This window comes from Salminus brasiliensis, chromosome 14 (genome assembly GCF_030463535.1).
Source record: "Salminus brasiliensis chromosome 14, fSalBra1.hap2, whole genome shotgun sequence".
NCBI classification, from domain to species: domain Eukaryota; kingdom Metazoa; phylum Chordata; class Actinopteri; order Characiformes; family Bryconidae; genus Salminus; species Salminus brasiliensis.
In genome coordinates, this window is record NC_132891.1 from 28,400,624 (window position 1) to 28,413,324 (window position 12,701).

The following is a 12,701-nucleotide window of genomic DNA, read 5'->3' on the forward strand; positions in this document are numbered from 1 at the left end:
AAATTGTCATAAGTACTCACTCTATCAGAGGTGAGCAGTTCTGGTCCTGGAGGGCCAGATTCCTGCATAGTTTTGTGTTTTTCCTGCTCAAGCACACCTGATTCAACTCCCTCATTAATTGCCAGGTTTAGCATGTCTGTTAGAGCGGGAAAATCATCAAACTGTGCTGGACTCTGGCCCCCATTGCCCACCCCTGCTCCAACCTGTCACAACAGGATCTAGATTTAATGTAAATGTAATTAATTGTGTAATCACTTTGAATTTTAGTATAATAAAATCAACACCAGTTCATACAGCAATGCAAAGATGGTACACAAGTATACTCTCTTGAAACTTCCTGGTAGTTTGAGTTAAGGCAAGCAGAGCAACACAAATGTAAATACATTTTTTGCATAATGCAAAACAAAAGGTCACTATTCTATGCTGACACTGACTTAGCAGCTAGAGCACAATTAGCACATTATACAGATTAATAATGAGGCGTTTCTGCCTCCTCTTTTGATATTTACTTCTACATTTGGCCATTGTTGTGTTGGGTAAAGCCTTTAGCGACAACGTGAGATAATGCGCATTAAATCAAACGGCTATCTTTAAAGGGAAAAAAATGACCATGGAAATCAAATGCAGCAAAGCCTAGCCAAGTGTTAAAGTTTTACAGTCTCTGCGACTAGTTTGTTATGACTGTGAATTGCATTCATTTGAATTACCACAAACAAGGCTTGCGTTGAATATTTCAACCCTTAAAGCGCCGTGGCTGGCTATTTAATTCCGCTTGTGGTTCTCTTTTTTTCCACTTTTAATTAGGTTATATGTATTAGATTTTCAAATTAAGCATCTGCTGTTAACAATATGCATATGTTGTTGTTCTACTTTGAAAATTACGGGTCTCCAAACTTCAATCACCGGCTGTCCGTCTCACATGAAATTTCAGCTTTGAATCAGAAGCAGGTTCAGATTCCCCAGGCCTTGGCTCTTTCATCATGGAGAGCGCATTTTAATTAGCACGCCAGCGCTGCCGATTTGCAGCAAGGCTGCGGAACTAAACAGTCAAAAAAAAAAAAAAAACAACCATGTAAATGAAGCCTGTGTTGCCTTTATTTGAAACAGTTGCAAGTTCCTTCTGTCAGTCAGTCTTGGCTTACATTTGGGGGGCCTATGGTATACAATTCACGAGACTTCAGGTCAGAGTTTATGTAATTGTATTATGCCACGCTAAAGGTATCTTCTAGTCAATTGCAGTTCGGTGTGGTCAGAGAGCACCCTTCACTTGTTTTCCATTTGTAGTCTAAACGTCCATTAAGTACAAGATCTTCATTTTATTCGTTTTAGATATTTATGTGGATATATCTTGATTAGATACAAGATAATCCACTTGCATAAGTGGAAAAAAAAGATGGGGGGAAACACGTTTTCCAAACTGGAGTATTAAAAAATTATCAGAAGATACAGCTGGGGCTCTTACCATGCAAAAAACTATTAGACCACCAAACCTGCCCCCATCTGATAAAAAGCACTTAGTGCTTTCATCTTTGAGGGAGAGAAGGACATCAAGCTCCACTCTTGCTTCAGATCTGAACACGTCCACAGGTGTTTCTGTCCATCTTTCCACCGTGAGCTGTGAGAAGACGACTCAACGCTGTGGGTCTGAAAGGATGTGGAGTTGATCAAGAAGCCAAGAAGGAAACAGACAAAAAACGAAGAACAAAGAAGCTGCTGGTGTTTTCAGAATAGTGGACTGACCAATCCAGGGTCAGGACTTGTGTTTGAGTTCTTCTAAGACTGAAAGTGGAGGTGTGGAAAAATCAAAAGATTTTTAAAGAAACAGTGAACAACATCGCATTGCACATTGTGAGCATGTGCTTTTTAAGACTACATATGTTACAAGATTGGATTGGAGTCAGTCTTTTTTTCCCCCTCTGAAATCACATCCAGCATTTTCTGCTGATGTTAGTTTTCTAGTTTTCAGCCTTTTATCCTGATGCGGAAAAATGAATGATGTGTACTTAATGTTTTAACTGGACATTTTGACTGGAAATTAATAAGTGAAGGGTGGTGCTCTGTCTACAGTGTCAAAGATTTACAATCACAGCCTGAAATGGTTTGATTTGCTTGAAAAAAAAAAGACTGTAAGCAATCCAAGCCATATTTTTTTTCACATGAGGCACAGAGATGTACATAGTGTATTTCTTTAGGGATGCACACTGTGAAAGTTTTACTCTGAAGTCGTTTATCCATGACAGAGCTGGTTCAGGTGGGTAGCAAAACACAGAGGAAAAAGAAAGAGAGGCTAAATGAAAAGTCTCAGCAGGCCGTCCTTTGATAATGCCCTTGCCTGTTCATATCTATATACACTACACAAACCCAATAGACTAAATACCCCCATATGTCGCTCCCAAACTCACAGGCCTGTGAACATCCGTGAATATTATCTGACTGTAGAGAACTTTAAATGTAACTGGCAATCAAGCCCTGTGGTCAGTGCTCACATTTGAGGCATTTGAGGGAAACAGGGGTCACTCTGCCAGTGGTGCGGAATACATGGTGGTAAAGAATGGTGGTGGGAGTTTGTGTGTGCGCTCGCATGCATGCGTGTGTGATAGCTGTCAGTACACAAAGCTTCAAAGCTTTTGTACTCGCCAGTTGTTAAAAGCTGTCAGACAGGTAAGGCCAAAGTGGAGCTCAACATTGATTGATTGTCTGAGTTCACTTCAAGTTCAGGGGAGGTCTCTACCATCAAGCCACAGTGACTGGCATCCACACGTCTGATATCACAGAGTGTGCGCACGCGCGCGAGAGAGAGCGAGATAGAGAGAGTATAGGAATCGAATAACGTCATTGCATAACAGATTAACAAAGGCAGTATCATCTCTCTGTATGACACTGCTATCATTTATCACGCAGCTATAGGCGAGTGGGTGCGCACTGAGGTCATCCGTGCCCTGTGAGTAATAGCCAGCCATTTGTTTATCTGTGACCTCAATGATCGCAGATGGGGAGAGGTTGGGACACAAAACCGCGGGACGGCATGAGAGAGAACACAGGACAGGCCTCTCGTTCATTCCTTACCTCGCTAGACTCCATCAGATCTTTATTCTGAAAAACTCTGTCTTGAATTGTTTGTTTGTTAGTCTCTATGGAAAGAGCTATTCACATGCACTTTTTTGCAGAGAATTTATAATGCATGGTAAAGTGATTATTTCATTTATTTATTTATTTATTGATTTATTTATTTAAGGAGCCGGGGTTACACAACATGATTTTTACCCAGATTTTAGCCCCAATGCTCAGCCTTTATGTTCCATCTTAATTGATGCAACAGCTCCATTCTGACATTAGTACATACCTGATACTGCAGCACCATTTAAGGCGCAAACGGAAATTTGTAAAAGAAAACGACATCTGCCTCGTACGTAGGGTAGCTTTCGATATGTCCGATGTTATACACCTGACACTCCTATTTCAGTCTGTACGGACCACGCTAACTCCATCTTCCCATCCACTACCTCTACTAAAGGTGTTTTTCTGTATCTTTGGTTTTGGTTCATCGCAAATGACAACACAAATCTGCGTCTCTTGGGTAATGCGAGGCACACGTTATCTGAACACATTTGATGTGTTCAGTTCGGTTCAGCAGCAAGTTAAAGTCATGTAGTGGATGATTCCTATCAGCTAAATCAGCTAAACGCGTCGGGAATTGGGAAGTGTGAGAGGCCCAGTCATTCACTTGTCTGCTACGACTTTAAAAGTCCTGTCGTGTACCCAAGGCTTAAGCGGTCAAAACAGCCCAGTTTGAATTCACTGTTTCTGTGATTTACAAAAGCCAGCTAAATTTACATATAGCCACCCATTCAGCCTACAGCAGTTTAGCCCCACCCACTGACACTGAAGTTTTATAGAGTGTTGCAGCTTGAACCAGGTTTTGAATTAGGCACAACACAAAACAGCCAATCAAAACAGAGCTAATTTTGATCAGTCTTAAAGTGCAGACAACAAAACAAGCAAATGTTTGGACAATTATGTAGTAACTGTTATATAGAATTACAGTTTTTTTTTTAAACCGAAATACTTTCTTGCTTCTTTTAGCCTCGTTAATAAAAAAAAAAACCCAAACAAAAAATACATTCAAACCTCAAAGAACTGAGCAGGAAGTGTGCACTGAGGTCATCTGTGGTCTGAGAATAATGTTAAAATAGCCAGGCATTTGTTTATCTGTGACATCAATGACTGGAGATCTGTGTTGGAGGTAAAGCAGTACAGACTACAGTGTTCTCAGTGTCTACAGTGTTACAGTCATGTAATTATTTCCTCTTCTAACTAATGAGTGTACCTTATTACACTGTTCAAATTCCAAATCCTACAGCTACTGACTATATGACTTCATATTACATGCATTACTCATGTGTGCAACCATATAAATGATGTGCAATGCAGGTTTGCTGGTTGTAAAGGACTCTTGTAACAGTTTAAGAGAAGTAATTATTGATTGGTAATAGATCACTTACTACTTGTGGAACTACTGTGGGAGAAAGCAGGCAAGACAGGCTTCTAGCTCCCTTCTAACCTCGCTCGCTAAGCTGTAATAACAGCCCACCATTCTGATAGAAATGTTGAAATGTAGGTGGTCTTCCAGAAACCCTGATTTTGTGTTGTTGTTGTTTTTGGATTCAGGTGGATTCGTGCTGAAAATACTGGAACCTTGGTGTCTTTGTTTGGATTTTTATGAAATCTAACTTTCACGAGATGTGTAACCTTTCAGACGCTTGGCAAGTGTCTTCCAGCCTCGCCGCGACGCTGTCAAAGCGCTAAAAAAAAACCCGAGCAGGAAAGCTGGACTTTCTCGCTGTTATTTAGCCCTCCTCCAGGCTCATCATGTTTTCGCTGGCCTCTGTCTCTTTAATAAACTCGTGCTTATCTAGTGTAACAAATGTCTAGCTGCCATCATCAAGTCCCGGCGAGGAGGGAGGAGTTTTTAATGTTCAGTTTGCTCTATGGATCGATGTTCGCTGGCATCGCCTTAGCCTGCCTGCGTGTGTATGCGTGTGTGTGTGTGTGTGTGTGTGTATGTGTGTGTACCGTGTGTGATATAGCTAACAGTTATTTCACGCGGAACGCTCCTTTCTTCTCTCTTCTCCGAACACCTTTGGCGAACAAACTGAGACGGGGCGTTTGACACGGCTCGTCCTTTCGGCTTCTGGTGGCGGGGTGGGGGAAAAGAAGCGGAGAGAGAAAAGAAAACACAGTCCGCCATAGATCTAAAAGAAGGTAAAAGAGAGAGAGAGAGCGGGCGAGAGAGGAGGAGGAGGAGGAGGAGGAGGAGAGAGAGAGAGAGAGAGAGAGAGAGAGAGAGAGAGAGAGAGAGACACCCCGTCCTGACTGACACCTGATTTGACAAGGCGGCGAGTCTGATACTGGATTCTACGGAGGAAGAGACGAAGTGCGTTAAAAAGGGGCGAAATCAGCAGAGTGGCTCTTTTCCCTCTACGGACTATCTGAGACCGCGTACGAACCTTTTTCTCCACCTGGCTTCATTCCGCGAGAACACCGCGAGTTCAAAATGCCAAGGAGGAAGCAGCAGGCGCCGAGGCGAGCGGCGGGTAAGGACCAAAACTGACACCTATCATTCTTCTCCGCGGCGATCTTTCTCACTCTAAACCCGAACATCGCCCACATTTTCACCTCGGGACGCGTCCATTCTCACGGTAGCCACATCCTCGCTTCGAAATCCGCCTGAAGTGAAACTCCTCCGTGAACAGTGGGATGTGTTTTAACGGCTGAACGCTGACTGGAGCTGAAGCTAATGGTGAAAACGGCTCGCGCGGCTTCATTTGGGTGTTTTAGACTGACGTTACTTCACCGTTTTATCAGCGTGAAACAGCTTTCTTTACATTTAGGACAGACACGGTCCCCACCTCTTTTTTTTTTTGTTAAAGAAATTGTTCGCTAGGCTGAGGGTTAAAGAGTTTGTGACTTTAAAAAGTTCAGAACTTGGGAACTTTACCCGTGTATTTTGTGGGGCTAGCCCGCAGATAGCCAGCTGCTGAACACGGGCGAAAGGAAGAGGATGATTTTTTAGATGGATGGGGCCGCTTGGATCCGAGTATCAGCTGAACTTCCTATGAACCCTTAATATCTCATACACAAACGGAGACACACACACTCACCGAACTGCTCACGCACGCACCCACACGGCGAGGCCTATACACACACACACACACACACACACACACACACACTGGGAGCGAGAGAATCAGAATGAATGAGAAGACGTTAGCTAGTGCTTGTATGGGAAGTATCGTAATCCTGAAGAGAGGGGTGAGAGGATACAGCAGTGACATTTCAGTGGATTCTCGTGTTTATGCCGTTACATTTTAGCTTAAGCATGTTTCCAGAAAGGGGAAAGCAACACTTTCTAACCGTGTTTACTTCATTGGTCTCACCGTCGTGTCGCGCTGACTGATCTGTGCTGTTCCAACAGATCCTCCATGAGGATTTTAGGAACCTGTTTTCTAGGTATGAGCACAGACTCAGCCTCTCCACTCACGTTGTCATCAGACGCTGTCCTAATGTGTGTGTGTGTTTCACCTTACAGCTCTCCACACACACTTTCCCACAGAAAGGAAAGGAGGGGTCATCATGTGTAAGGAATTATTATTGTTGTTTTCCTTAAAAGGATGTAGAAGTAGGACTGAAAGTGTGGTAACCTATGAAGTGTGGTTTTCTCATAGTCACACAGTAGCCCTGTGCCCCTGCTGTGATCACAGTCAACATTTCTATCTCTGGTGCCTCACTCACTTTACGCTTACATGAGGTGTCAGTCAACTATGAAAAGAGAGAGTGGGATCAAACATAATGCAGGAAGAAACTGTCTAACTGTTTGGACTCTTATAATAAAACTATAAGCAGACAAATCCCCAAACGTTTCTGATTGAATAAGGACGAATTAGTAAAGCTCTGTAGTGTACTGATTTTTGAGAGCTATCTGCTTGTTTTATATAAGAATAAACATTAAATAGATACATCTCATCTGATAAATGCATATATCTCATTCTGTTTGCGGTATAAGTCAGGATAATTGTGATAATGAACTTTTCTGTAATTTAAGCACCTGAAGACATATTTTGACCCCAAATGACTTGATGGGTTACTAATAGTCGTTATACGTGTGGATGCATTGACATGGGAACTGCAATGCTGATGTCCTGTGTATTTCACTGTAACTGCTGATATCAATGCTGCTATATAAATGTATACATTGATAAAATGTAGAAATTGAAAGTAGAGCCACATGGAAAGCAGGATGACAAAGCATGACGTATTTGTTTAGAGTTCAAAATACAGTAAATGAAAAAAAAGCAGATATTTTAGTGCAGTAGGCCCTCCGCTTTTTGTCTACAATAAACACGTCATCAAACATCCGCTCATTTTTTAAAATCTCGTGCAGATACCGCTATAATTCTGATATAATTAAAAATGAACAGTGATAAGGTGATATGTTTTTTTAATGGCCGTGAGCACAGCTTGTACATGGGGATCTGAGAGTTCAAAAAACAAACCTTGTGGTGCTGAGACCTCCTAGCCGTCCCTCGTTTCCTCCTAGCCCTGTGTGTACACACATAAATACAGACACACATACACACACACACACGTACACATGTCCCCCCACCCCCCTCCCCTAAAACCCCTTCCCTCAAACAAAGGCAGCGCGATTATTGGGTGAACTTTTCCGCGAAGATTCCTGAGCGATCCTTTTACACGCTTTGGGCCTGCTCGCCTGTAATCTGGTAAATGTGTCAGCCCTATGGAGAAATAAGCCTTCCAGAAGAGTTTCTTCATTGTTGAGGTAATTGTCTCCTCTTTGACAGGCACATTCATCAGTGGCTTAATGGTCAATCAAAAGTTGGCAGGCAGAGTGTTTTCATTCTTTCCTATCCACTACATTAGGAATACTTAATCAAAATGTCTCCCGGTAATGGCTGTGAAGAGTTCATGACTGACTGATCCGTTGTCTGCGCCGATAGAAAATTAACAGCTCGGTGCAGGAGAGATGTGGGCCCGCAGATAAACAAATTGTGCATTAATATTTCATCTTCAAGACCTGGGATGTGCTATCAGCGGCGGAATATTCCGGGGCCCGTGTTGTCATTTCTTTCTCTCTGCCCCCCCCCCCCCCTTCTCCCCCCATACCCTCCCCTTTCCTATATTCTTGAAGGCTTTTTGCAGCTGTAACTCATTTCGCTTGATGACTTTACTGGGGTTATAGAGAGTGACGACAAATTGATTACCTGGCAGAGCAAGAATGGAGCAGGGAGAGACGCGGGCTGACACTCATGTTATAATAATATGTTTAATGATGTGTGGAGGGGTGAACAAGGAGAGAGAGAGGGGGAGGTATTAAAATAAGACTGGTGAAGATGCAAGGAATGAGTTTTTTCTCTCTTTTTTCATTTTCATTTGTGTGTGTGTGTGTGTGTGCAGTCCTTGAAGACATAGAGGGTCTCTTTGGGTGAAATGGCTGTGATTGTGTTATGTGTGTGCGAAGTGCTATCTGCAGCTTATCGTTCCATGCTGGGGAAAAAAACAGGCTCTTTGGGTAAAGAGGCCTCCCTGCTGAATTACACAATTAATATTTGTTGTGTGACTTTGAGACGGTCAGCGTTCACATGAAGGTCAGACATATTGGATTTACTGTGCACACTCGTACACAGAGTTAGGGATTACTTACTGTATATCAGCCATATGAAATAAACTTGTTTGGACAACCTCTCGGCTTTTCGGCAAAAAGAAGCAACCCGACCCTAGTCACAATCTTCTTTTCTCACACGGGAGCGCTTGATAATCCTAGGCTAAATTAAGAAACTGATTGTTCATGGTGATAACGATATCATCAAACAGTTTTCATTTCTTAATAGTGGGGTTATTATGGTAACGTGGCGAGGCCTGTGCATTGTTTCCCAGCCTCAGAAGCAATTCTTCTTATCGGCCCTACAATAGCTTCTGCTTCAAACCGTTAGCCCAATTTGCTGTTAACAAGATAAATTGGAGAACAGACAAAGGCATTAAGTGTTGCCGTGCCAGTAAGTGAGTGACAGCGGCTTCTGGGAATTGGCTAGCTGCAAGTCCTCCTAAGTGGTCTGTTCTGGAAACATCCAAGGATCAAGGCAGATGTTGTTTGTCTAGTCTAGGTAGAAGCAGCAGTCCAGCGCAGTGATTTGCCTAAGAGCCGTTTAAGCTTGGGAGGGGAAACAGAAATGGTATTCACTACAGAAAATCTAAGGACACATCAGCCTTATTTTTTCGTTTTTTATCGCCCTTGTCTTCTTGTTTTGAAATTCAGTATTTAGTGAATACAGATATTTTGTGGTGGCGTCAGATGCTTAAATAATTAGGACGGTAAGGTAGGTAAATAAGGAATAGTAACACGTTTAACTGATAGTATTGCAGTGAATTGCATCAAAGAGTGTTTTGGCCACAGTATTTTAATTCAGAACTGTCCCTCCAGGTCCGTTAGCCTCAATTGGTTACAGCCGTGCTGCCTGCTGTGTTGTGCTAATTCCTCTTTTGTTTGTTTATATCGCTATAATAGTTCAACCACAGAAGCACTCATCCTGTTCTGTGGCCATGATGTCATGGTATTTCCGCTAGCCTGCCTTGGCACTAGTGGGTGAGGCCAGCCGGATGGATTTTAGAGAGGGAGGTACTTTCAGTGTGGCTGAAAAGGAGACAGGGTGGTGCTAAGCGTAGGTGAGAAGAAAGGAGGCTCATGCGCCCAAAGCGCCATGCTTTTCAGTTCTGCGTGGTTGAAGAGAAGAGGGGAGGGGGGCCTTCCCTGATTGGTCTCGAGGCAGGCAGAGTGCCGCCTCGTACCCTGCCACCTCAACCGCGCGTTCACCTCGCCTTCCCTCGGAGACCTGCGCCAGTTTCCAGGCAAATGACACAATTTGATACGCCGATAGGGCAATTGGGCCAAATAATGTTTCTACACGATCATCCCTGTGAAAAGTAGAAAAGGCTATTTCTTGTTATGATTTTTTTTTCCTCATTAAGCACGACAATGGTGAGGTTATGGGGAGACTTTATTGCACCCAGACTAAAACTCATTACTCCTGCCAGACATCCAAGTATAAAAGAAATTACAAAATGGTATTTTGTCCCGGTCTCCACAGATAGCAAGCTCGGGAGATTGAGGTCGGAATGGCAGTCAGGGAGAGAAGGAGGGGAACTGATCTGTGTCGATTCCTCGAGCGAAAGCCAGACGAGGGGGAAAGGGCCTAACGATGACACAAATGCCTTTTGTGCGCCTGCTATTTGATTACCGGCAGGAATTCTGGTGGTGTTGCGGTGTGCGACAGCGACAGTTGAAATGATCTAACCGGACGGCAAGTGCACCTGCCAAACGCGAGCTGATCTTTTAGCCATGTTGGAGGAGAGGGGCTGCGGTCCAGGCAGGCCCCTCAACAGCTCCTTGGGAAGCCTTTTCATAAAGCCTCCCACCCTCTGCGTGAAGGAGAGAGGAACAAAGATTTGGTGTGAAACCGGAGATGATATGCTGTTGTGCTAGGCTAATAGCTGACCCACCTCAGGAAGCCATATGGCTCCAGAGTTGTTCAAAACAATCACTGTGGGCTCGTCTTACCACCTCCAGATGGATTTCGGATGGAGTGTCTATGTCAGGACAAGAGCTGAGGGCTAGGATCAGGTTTCACAGTTCTGTCATATTTACCCCCAGTTCATTGTGATAGGATCCTGTTGATATGAACACAAAGCTTTATTTGGCTTAAAAGGTGTCATGGTCACAAGGGTACAACAGGAACATGTTGTACCCATTACCTAATACTCAAGATTGTTCTGATAGCTCTTTCTGGAACTGTTTCTTTTTCCATGTCAGAGAATATTATTTGTGTTAACATGTGTTGTTAAACTGTACAAGAGAAAAACACACTTGTTTAAAGCATTACTGTTGCTTCCTACAACCGTACTACTTTTACTATCTGGCCTGTGTAACTGTGCTGAAACAGGGCCTCCGTCTGTGGTCACAGTGCATCATGTGGGAATGAGAAAAATACAGTGTTGCAGGGGAAAAAAGATAGAAACTTCATTAATCTGAAAATTATCCACAGTGTACCTGATTTGCTTCCAATCAAGTGCTTAATGAGTCTCAATTAAGATTTATTATGCAAATTAACCCTCGCCTGCTACTGTCTACGGGTGCAGGAGCTACGACAATATTTTGCTAATGGTGCAATCTGTAACAATTAGAAAGGCAAACTTTCACAAGACTATACTTGGCAACGGGGCAGAAGGTCCTCAGGTAAAGGTGGAATTTATCATGTTATCAGGCATGCTCCGCTTCACATACCCCATCAGCACTCGCTTTCTATTTATTCTTCCTTTTAAGCATGGGTGCATTGCAGACTCCGTTTGCATACAAGACTGCTAAATGGCTTTTCCCATTCACATGTTGAAGTCGATTTTATAATACAGTGTTTCATATTCGAAGCAGAGAGAGAGAGAGAGAGACTCACTGTCAGCTTGTTTTCATGAATCTTATTTAAAATTTTAATTTCATACTATCATTAGACCTAAGCCTTGACTAAGAGGCATCTCGGAGAGATATTTAATTAAAGCATCTGTGAAAATCGTATTGATTAATGTAATAAACGCGTCGCTACAGTACACATCTTGATGAGAGTGCCGCAGCTAAATCTTTGAGGCGGCAGTATCCCGACCACCTCGCTGGCCAGCATCCAAATAGCGGCCAAGTCGTGAACCCCGTGCTTTTTGTGTCTTCATTTAACATGTCCGTTGATGCCGTCCTGACAGCTTTATTGCTGACACGTTTCGCGGCGAGTCATGCCACGCAATTACATGGGAACTAATTTGATGAATCAACTTGATATTCGCCAGTTTTGGCTGACCTCTTTGTCGTACACTCTCTCCATTTTCCTTCGGAGGTCAGGAGGGAGCTTAGCTCACACATTTTCACCAGAGCAGTCACCGCACGTGATGATGATGATTCCCGTTTGACCTTTTACCGTACGAGGATGTGCTTTAGGATGAGTACCAGGGAGGTGGGAATATGATGCAACTATAAAATTAGAGGTACTACATGCATCTTCAGCTGTGAAAAAAAGCAGAAGTCAAAATTCTGCCTCTTAGTGAGTTTCACATATTTTGTGGCACATTGCTGTGCCTCTGGAAGACCAGAACAGTGATGTTTCCACCTAGAAAATTGACATTGCCTTTACACAACCCAGCAAATCACCAGTTTAGTTGAGAAATTACAGTTTATTAAAGTATAGGTAAGATGATGTTTTTGGAAGTGACTCCTAAGCCAGACAGCTCATCTTTACTGGCGAACCTTCTGGTAAAAAAGTGCTGTAACATCACTGTGAAATGTCAATATACTTGAGCTTTGATACACCTCAAATGTCAGTGTGGCTCACGTGCAGATGGTAAAAGTAGCTCTGAAGCTCTGATGTACAGCAGAGGAGCATTTCGATGCCTTCAGAGCAACATAGTTTGAAGGGAACGTACAGTTCATTCTAAAGCATTTGCTAAAACAAGTCGCCTAGTTAACGTCAGAAAAACATCTTTTTTTCTGACTTCAGTAAATTGTGAGACTGTTTTGAAACTAATATGGCTAAAAGACATGAAACATTTTAAACGGGCTAAGTCTGCCGTAATAAAATGTCTTGTTTGTG

General features: G+C 43.0%; 1 protein-coding gene across 1 annotated transcript in view; it reads left to right on the forward strand.

Annotated features, from left to right (window-relative positions):
• The first annotated feature begins 5,043 nt into the window (after window positions 1-5,043).
• Window positions 5,044-12,701, forward strand: part of tshz2 (teashirt zinc finger homeobox 2) — a 52,220-nt gene continuing 44,562 nt past the window's right edge. Inside the window, exon 1 of the mRNA XM_072696485.1 lies at window positions 5,044-5,594. Within this exon, the coding sequence (XP_072552586.1) occupies window positions 5,555-5,594 (40 nt within the window). The 5' untranslated portion in view covers window positions 5,044-5,554. The remainder of the gene's footprint in view (window positions 5,595-12,701) is intronic.